Source organism: Emys orbicularis, chromosome 7 (genome assembly GCF_028017835.1).
Source record: "Emys orbicularis isolate rEmyOrb1 chromosome 7, rEmyOrb1.hap1, whole genome shotgun sequence".
In the NCBI taxonomy this organism is placed as follows: Eukaryota; Metazoa; Chordata; order Testudines; family Emydidae; genus Emys; species Emys orbicularis.
The window spans coordinates 87,205,795-87,215,078 of NC_088689.1; the positions used below are offsets into that span (position 1 = coordinate 87,205,795).

Genomic DNA, 9,284 nt, shown 5'->3' on the forward strand with positions numbered 1-9,284 from the left:
CATTAACATGATCATACTGTACCTGTATCCTCTGGGCAATAGTCTTAAGATCTATGGGCTCCTTAATTATTGCATAATAGTCAGGATATTGCTAGAAAACAAAAAATGATACATCTATGGTTGTACACTGACACATATAATTCACAAGGGAAACACTTAATAAAAATCAGTATTAAATAACCACTTATATTTGATGGCCTATTACCAAAGGCAGCTGAGAAGACAGATTACCACCACAAAACAGCTGAAAGATTATGTACAAATTCAGTATTGATTAAGGTTTATTCTCTTAACCAAAATTGTTTACTTTCTCCATATCATTAAGATATACATTGCTCACATAACTAATATCGCTTATTAACAACATTTGAAAGGGTTTATTTATATAGATTCACCAAATGAGCTAATGATCTCATTCACAGAGTAGATCCCTTACACTAAGATGAAATTCAAACTAAGTGGAGTTACACTCACTCTGAATTGAGCTGTAAATGACTTCAAAACAAAAGTTAGATTAGTAAAAAGATTATTTTAGGGTTGATCCATAAACACCTTTCCACCAGCAGAAAGCTGCTAAAACAATAAGCAGCCCTTACAGCCAATTAAGAAAAATGAAATACTTCATCATTCCACCAAAGTGATATGAAAAAAACTATTTCCTCAGAAAGAAGCAATGATTTTATAACATGACTTTTATCTGATAATGTGTAACAACGTTTTAACATTGATAGCTATTAGACATTATACACACCCCTCATAGTTTGCTCTCAGTGTTAAAATGTTATTGTACATTATCTGATTAAACTGATAATGGTTTCTTCAGTAAACAGGCATAAGGGGGCAATTTCCACTGAAAAGCAAAATATTATGACTTGGTAGTGCTTAAAGTATTTTTATTTATTTTTGTTCACTTGACTGTTAGTCTCACAGTCAGCCCACAGTATCAGTTATACCATTTTCCAGATACCAAACATAGAACACAAATGACTTCATTTCACTACTCACCACTTTAGAGGGAAGCTTCTGAAACAGCTCACTTATGAGACGTCCTGATGGGTTGGTGGCTATGGCTACAGCTTCAAGCAGCTGTTCAAGAATCTCTTTCAAGTAGCTTGGAGAAGACTGGTACAGGAAATGAAGTTACAAAAAGCTTTGATGAGAAAGATTTCAATTTTATAAAAGCTTCTAATGGCCCCTGTAAAATATTTCAGTGTAAATGTATAAACATTCTTTTTCAAGGAAAAGAAGATGAAAACAGCAGCTATAAAGATGTGTGCAACTTTTCAAGACATAGTACTATGGTTATGCATTTAGTAAGGCACGTGAATAAGTCTGAATGTCACATATACATTTCATGCACAGATCCATTTTTCAGAGTTAAATAAAAATATGCATTGTAATGTCATGCAGTACTAGCTGAGATTTGCAGGCATAGCTCTAGCCTAAGTCCCTGGTTTAAGGCATTACAAAGAACAACAAGTCTGAGAATATCACCATGGTGTTGACCATACGGCTGTCTCATCTGAAAGTGTTCTCATGGGGACCCAGGTTTTCTTGCACTGGGCCTCAGATCATGCAAGTTACAGAGGTCATATTTATTATAAACTTTGACTAAAATAGAACCACATATACAGTGGTTTTATCACTGATCATCTCCTAAATATTTATTTCTTAAGAATTCACTAATATGTACACAAACATATGCAAAGGTATAAATACTTACATAGAGAGTACTGAAACCATTACCATTTTCTATGTATGTGTAAGAACCCTTAAACAGTATATCAGAACATAATCTAGTGACTTAATTTATATGTACACATGTCCCATAATCTGTTTTGGCCCAGTTTAATAACCACACATCGACCGATGTCCCTCCATAAATTGAGGTTAACCTTATTCTGAAAGCCCAGTTTTCACACACCTCTTAATTTCACAAGCAAACTATAAATGCAATGCTTCCTACTTACTACTTCAGATATTGCCCCTTGATTGTCATGCCCTTCATCCTCTTCCTCCTCCTCCTCAGCATCACCTTTCTGAACAAACTCATTCTTTGTGCGCATATACAAATCCCAAAGTTTGCAGGCAGCTTTATATTCAGGAGAATCTGGCTGTGAGAATGAACCAAACAGCACAACATTATTGCTATCTGTTATTTTAAAAGTGTTGTTAAAATTCTGAGCATTCTGAAGTGAAATATATTAAATAATAGAAAACACAGCAATTACTGGCTGTGTAATTCTTCAACACAGTGATGTCAGGAATGGTATTATGAATTAAAATAGATAGCCTCCACCACACTTAAGGACATTACTGCCAATCTAGGGTAAATTACCTAAGGTTTTGGATTTCTTTTATCCCATCTCTGCCACAAGATATTGATACTTTCAATGCAAGAAATACAGGAAAACATTTTATTTTTTAAGATTCTGAAACACACTTTTTACTTTTTCATTAAATTTTAGGAAAGATGCTAACAAAATGATTTAAAGATAACCTTAATAAAACCCATTAACATCTAAAGTGTACCATTCATATCAGAGGCAGCAGAACCAGAGGGATGAGGGGAGCTAGTGCTGATCTATGTCCTCAGTTTCCCCCCCCCACGTCACACTCAGCTCTCTAACCCTGAGCCTCGGCTTGAGCTGTCTCTGACTGAGCCCTGCCCCTGACACAAGCAACCTCTGACTGAGTCTCAGCCAAGGAGCATGTAGGAACCAGGGTGATTAGGCCAGAAGAAGCTACCCCCAGAAAGAGAGACACCCCAACTTCCCTATTCTGCCCTGATACTCGCCCTCTCCCCGCCCCCAGCATTCAAAGTGAGCTTCGATCACCTCTGATTTATATAAGTGCATAACTACTGTTTTTTTTTAAACAGAGTATAATACTGCAGAGATTCCAAATGAGTGTCCTGCACACCACTGATGGTTAGCAAACCACTTGTTTACCAGTGATCTTAGCTCTCCTGCTTGTTTCCAGCTGAGAGAAAGAATTGATGGAAGTGAGAGATGAAATCATCCCACTACTTTTGCTCTTTTCTTTCAAAAAACAAAAAATATTATATATTTGTTTTTCTATATTTAACTTGATCTAATCATTCAGAATGACCAATTCATTAAATGGGAAATGTATTGATAAAATACTTTAAATCTGTTCATCCTTTACTTGCCTGCTCAGTACTGAGTTCAGGATTCTACTTGTGCTCTTTAATGTTTTTCCCAAGGAAAACACACATCACATGAGACACCTAAAAAGACATACTTTCCTAATATTTTTCCATGGAAGAAATTGCTGTAGTTGAGCAGGGATGCTACATGATTAGGAAAGAGAGAGGGGGAGGCATATGAGTTAATCTCTGTATTAAGATCTGGTCCACACTCCAGAAAAGTTTTGGAACCACTGTAGTACTGGAACAGATGTATATTACCATAATGGTCTCTTACATATGAAACTGGCTGTATCTTCTAAAAGCACACAGACCTGCTATTGTCAGAATATATGAATTTGGGCCTTTAAATGAAGCTTCCTCACCTTATAGTAAGCCTTTGCATTGTTAAATAGTAGCTGAAAGTCAGCAGTCAGTAGGTTCACATCATCATACTCCTCCATTTTTAGTTTCTGTTGGATTTTCATTAAATCAATAGGCTGAGAAACCACTTCATAGTAGTCTGGCTGATTTCTGTTGTAACAATAAGTAAAGACATTAGAGTTTGAGCACTGAAAGCGAACCCTACAGTATTTAACTTTGCACAAATTTAAGACTAATTCAGAAATGTTTCTTGTATGTTTTTGCTACAACTTAAATAGCTCAAATTTACAAACAACCTTAATATAAATGAATTAGCACATACACCGCTACCTCGATATAACGCGACCCGATATAACATGAATTCGGATATAACGCGGTGAAGCAGTGCTCCGGGGGGGCGGGGCTGCGCACTCCGGTGAATCAAAGCAAGTTCAATATAACGCGGTTTCACCTATAACACGGTAAAAATTTTTGGCTCCCAAGGACAGCGTTATATTGAGGTAGAGGTGTATTTTAAAATTTATCTTAAATCTATAAAAAAATTACAGACAGAAACAGTCTATCACTTCACCTACTCCAATCCCAAAAGTCAGTTATGGATTGTTCCCTAGGATATATTTTTAGTATTTTACTCCTCCATCTTTGGAGACAATTTTACAGTCAAACAGATCTCAACATCAGGAAGGCTTTATATTCTAGGTTTCATATCAAATCAAACATTTATTTTTCTGCCTGAACACAGGCACCTGTGTCACAGTTGTTCCAAGGGGCATGCTATCAAATATAAAGATCAAAAGACTAATGCAAGCTTGTTGCATATTTAATGCACAAGTTTTGCAACTTTTACACAGATGAGCTATTTCTCAAAATCCATTTGTTCCAGGACTAGCTCTCATACCTAAGATTGTTACCAATCAAAGCCATCTCCTCACCTTCGTTTTGGTGCCCTAATGAAAAGCTCACATAAGAGCCTGCCCTGTTCATCTTTGTAATCTCTGATTGTGTTGTACAGTTCATGGCACACAGCAATCTAAAAGGCAAGAACAATCCAGTAAAACAATGGAAATGCTAAGGAGGCAACAAATTTAGGGTATGTCTGCACTTGAAATGCTACAGTGTAGACACTACCTATGCCAACAGGAGTGGTTCTCCTGTCAATGTAGGTAATCCACTTCCCCGAGAAACAGTAGTTAGGCCAATGGAAGAATTCTGTCTGCACAAGGCCTTAGGTCAGCATAGCTACGTCTCTCAGGGGTGTGGATTTATGCCCAAGCCTTGGTTAGAGTAGGAAGATGGGGGGAGAGGAGTGTCACACCATAAGTTGCTCTATAGTAGGGTATTAAACACCCAGCCCATTTCATGTATTAATATAGTACTATGGCATACCCAGATTTGTGTGTTTTTTCTTTATTAAAGGGAGTTTTCTAGCCCTTGTGGTTGCAAAGGAAACTTCCCAAAAATAAACCAACACAGTGTTGACTACAGACTCAAGAAGACACCAAAAACAATAAATAAGGAAATGTGGACTCCAATGTTTCACAGTTAATCTCTCTTAGGCTAACTAATGCCTAAGGATGGCACTTCAAATGTCAGCATTTACTATTTCTTTGCTAATCATTTTAGCAGATGGAAGGAGGATGGGGAGGAAGTGAAAGCCATAAGGTATAGAAATCAGGAACTGCTACAAGGAAGCAGATGCAATGGGAAGATAAGACGAGAAATACAAAGACAGTGAAGAAAAAAGAAAAGCAGCTAAAGGAGAATGAGTAAGGAAGAGAAAAAGGACATCAATTGGGATGGTCCTAAAGATGAACATATTTTCATGGGCCAGGGATGAATAAGGTACTGAACCAATAATAGAACTTTAGGTACTACACGGAAAGGCAATATTCTACCTTTTGCTCTTTGTACAAATCTTGTATTGACATCAGTGGGAGAACTAATGGACTGAAGGAGATACGTAGTCCAAATTTATGCCCCAGCCCACACACCATAATTAAAAATGTAACTCAGACATCTCCACAGAATGAGTTTGATATCCCTGCTCTATAGCCAGTGTAGAATCAGTGCTGCTGGTCTCAGGAGGAAGTCGTAACTTGCCCACATCATTCAAAATTAGAGCTCAGGCCAGGAAAGTGCACAATATAGCAAAGGAAACAGAAGCTGTTCCTCGGGGTTCCCTACAAATGTAGAACACCGTCCCATGGGGGAAAGCCTGGAAGAAGACTTTGCAACTCCAGAAAACATCCATAGAACACTATGTTGTACCCTTATCTTAAATATTCTCACTAAATATGTATATATATTCTTTGCAAATGTTTGCTTAAAGCGATTTCAAAAGGTATTCCACATTTGGATTTATGCAATAACACAGAACGGGTATATATTACAATGGTACTTACAGGATCTACAGTTGGGAGATTTGAAAGTCTCCTTCTTTTCCGGCTTGGGCCTGGTATATTTGTTGAATGGTGACCATCATCAAAATCTCCTCCACTGATGCTGCTGGAAGGAGAAGTAGCCCTTCGTCGCTTGGAACCCATGGAATCCAACTTCTTCTATAATAAAGAAAGATGTTCTTAAACTTATGGCTTTGCATCCAATCTCTCTGATGAGAGTGAGCATTAAACTTCCAGTTCTTTAGGGTATATGTATTCAAGATGGTTCACTGAGATTTAGTTATGTATTATTACCTCATGAAATCATATAGCTAAAACACTGCTTATGTCTTTGATAGTTTACCTGATAATCCAATCTATCCTCGAGTTTTATACTACCATGCATCCCCATAACATCAGAGTGCCTTGGACTCTTATAGGGTGATGAAAATGTATCTAACAACACTTACCAGTATGCTTTCTTAAATCACCCATCAATGCTTGTGACTTGTCATTCCATACATGATAATAAAATAGACAAATAGAACTTTTGTCATAGCAGATGAACTAGTTACATCTCATGCACATGTAACCGGTTACATTTTGTTATGTTCTCAAGCCCTCCCATTCTCTCTCCAATGCTAAAATCAGTGTAGACTGGATAGCTCAAGTAACTGGCAATGTAAGAGTGTTTGTCTCCTCTCAGCCACGGGTTTGAATTTACTAAAGTAAATAGTGACTGAAATTAATAACCATCCAACAACTACTGAGTGGTTTATGAAAGAAGCTGGCGGACCTAGCTCAATTTCTAGTGGCAAGGTATCAGTGTCACAAAGACTTCTCTCTACTGGCACTATTGTTGGGAGTCTCAAAGACTAAAGACTGAATGGGTACAGACTAGAGACTCCCCAGATCTCCTCCCATTTTCTAATAGAATCAAGGCATTTTTTCTTGTATGTGTTGTTTTTAAATGGTGCAGCAGCCTGGCATAACTACATTAGGGTATCTTTTTCATATTCTAGGAACAGAATTAATTACCAGCAAATACTTAAATAAGTTGAATGAATATGAGGGGGGATTCATTATGGCCAGGATAAAAAAAAAAAAAAAAAAAAGTCAAGGTAGGGGAGAATGATGCATATATGATCAATAATGTACTAGATTTACCAGAGTACAACCAGCACCTCGAAAAGCCAATCTCCTCATAGTGTCTGTTGGCCAAGTTAAGATACTGGGAGAAGGTAAGACTCTACAAGTGTCAATTCAGCAATGGTGTTAGTACAGTCTAAACTGAAAAAGGAGAGAAAAATAGAGGGGAAGGGTAAAAAGGAGAGAGTGGATAGACAGAATTCAAGAAAAATAGTGAGGAGAAAGGAAAGGTAGGGGAGGAGAGGAACACATAGATTAGTATTTTTTGGATTTGTTCTTAACAAAAACAAACTTCCACATAGAGTATTTTTTCTGCACAGAAAATAAGACATTTTTCTAGATTTTTTTAAACAAACTGTTTGCTTTTTCCTAAAGGCCCTGCTGACACATCACAGATTTTACTGCCAGTCTGAATGTAAAAGAAGAGAGAGCTGCAACACTGTAAACTGATGGGAGTGGAGAAGCAGCACAGTGAATGTATAAATAAAAAAAAGTTTTAAATTCTCAAAAAAGTAATAAGATTCTTTAGCAATGGCCCACATCATCAAGAAACATCTTCAGAGGAGTTTTATGGCTCTCTTTACTGAACAGTAGCCTTCCTTACTAAACATTTAGCCCCTGTTCATAAAACTTCAGCCACATATCCTATTACATGATAAAGTTTACCAATATAAGATTGTGCAACAAATACATCAGTTTGCTTGTTGAAAAACACTTCTATCAAAACCAAGCTTGTATATCAACCAGGATATAAAATATAAAGCTGAATTTTGTTAACAGAATAGCTATACCTTATCAATGCCAGTTTCTCTTTTAAGACTGATTTTCTAACAAATCCCATCCACATATACAGAACTGTATAAAAAAAAAACCAGAAAATAAAATTAGTCTTAGCTATCTGGTATGCACTATTTTACTTTTGGAACCAGAACCAAAAGACATGGAAGACAACTTGTTAACCCAGGGATCGGCCACCTTTGACCCGCGGCCCGCCAGGGTAAGCACCCTGGCGGGTCGGGCCGGTTTGTTTACCTGCCGCGTCCGCAGGTTCGGCCGATCGTGGCTCCCACTGGCCGCAGTTCGCTCCAGGCCAATGGGGGTGGCGGGAAGCCCTGGAGCGGCAAACCGCGTCCGGTGGAAGCCGCGAACCGCGTCCGGTGGGAGCCGTGATCAGCCGAACCTGCGGACGCGGCAGGTAAACAAACCGGCCCGGCCCGCCAGGGTGCTTACCCTGGCGAGCCACGTGCCAAAGGATGCTGATCCCTGTGTTAACCAAATGACAAATTTTTCCTATGTATTTTTACACTGCACATGCTCTTACAGAGGAAGTTTAAGAGCATATTAAGTTTTAATAGGTACTTCATTTAAGGACTTCAGAGCTTTATCTCCCTGTAAAACTTAGGTATATGTAAAACCTATATCAAGGTTTGGACACCATCATATACCCAAATTCAGTAAGATAATCAAGTTATTGATCTCAAAACAATACCTTATATTTAGTTGTAGAAAATATTGCTCTCTTCTTAAAGGAACTGATGTCTCATGGTGCCTTCTGGGGTACCAACAATCTCCCTACCTACAAACACTTTCACTCCTTGTGTGAAGTAGAGAAGGCCTTGAGAGCTATTCAGACAATTCCCACAGGACCTGAGAACAGTGTTTCTGCAGCGCTCACATGAGAAATTGCTTTAAATCTTGAACATTTTTCATAACCTTTACAGCCACTCTTAAAAAGTCAGATCTCTTATAATACCTTCTTCTACAGCTACTCACTGAGAGACCTCTCTTGTGACTCCTAAAACATGACAGGTTACTCATTGCCACATCTCCTGAAGATATGTCAATAAACATTTTTTTCTTGTAATCTATTAAGGACCCGTCAACATAGTATAATGTCTAATCTCCTTGAAAGAGTCGAGCTTTTACACATATTCGAGACAATTTACTTAAAACAAGCCAATTGGGTTTTAACAAGCATTTACCTTTCTGCATCCCTTTAAAAATGACCAACCAGGAAAGTTACACAGGTGTCAAGAAAAACTAATTGTTTGCACTGTGGGTATCCTCCACATGTCTGTAGAAATATTTCTCAGATAATTGGCAAATGTCACAAAATGACTGAAAAATTTATGATATATTTCATCTATATGATTACTGATAAATAAATCCTGAAACTGGCCTGAAACATATGAGGAAAAGTGGATGGAGGGAATAATGAACTGTAA

At 37.8% G+C, this 9,284-nt stretch overlaps 1 protein-coding gene across 19 annotated transcripts in view; it reads right to left on the reverse strand.

Moving 5' to 3' along the window:
* Positions 1-7,116, reverse strand: part of PBRM1 (polybromo 1) — an 82,666-nt gene extending 75,550 nt beyond the window's left edge. For 7 of the 19 annotated variants that reach the window (XM_065407670.1, XM_065407657.1, XM_065407661.1 and 4 more), the window contains exons 1-7: positions 7,078-7,116; positions 5,935-6,090; positions 4,465-4,562; positions 3,535-3,682; positions 1,971-2,114; positions 1,006-1,122; positions 23-91 (exon numbers count right to left, since the gene is read on the reverse strand). In XM_065407670.1, coding sequence (XP_065263742.1) covers positions 23-91; positions 1,006-1,122; positions 1,971-2,114; positions 3,535-3,682; positions 4,465-4,562; positions 5,935-6,090; positions 7,078-7,116 — 771 coding nt within the window. Of the gene's footprint in view, positions 1-22; positions 92-1,005; positions 1,123-1,970; positions 2,115-3,534; positions 3,683-4,464; positions 4,563-5,934; positions 6,173-7,068 lie in introns of those variants that run through there. The other 12 variants (XM_065407659.1, XM_065407655.1, XM_065407654.1 and 9 more) reach the window with 6 other exon arrangements.
* Positions 7,117-9,284: the final 2,168 nt, after the last annotated feature.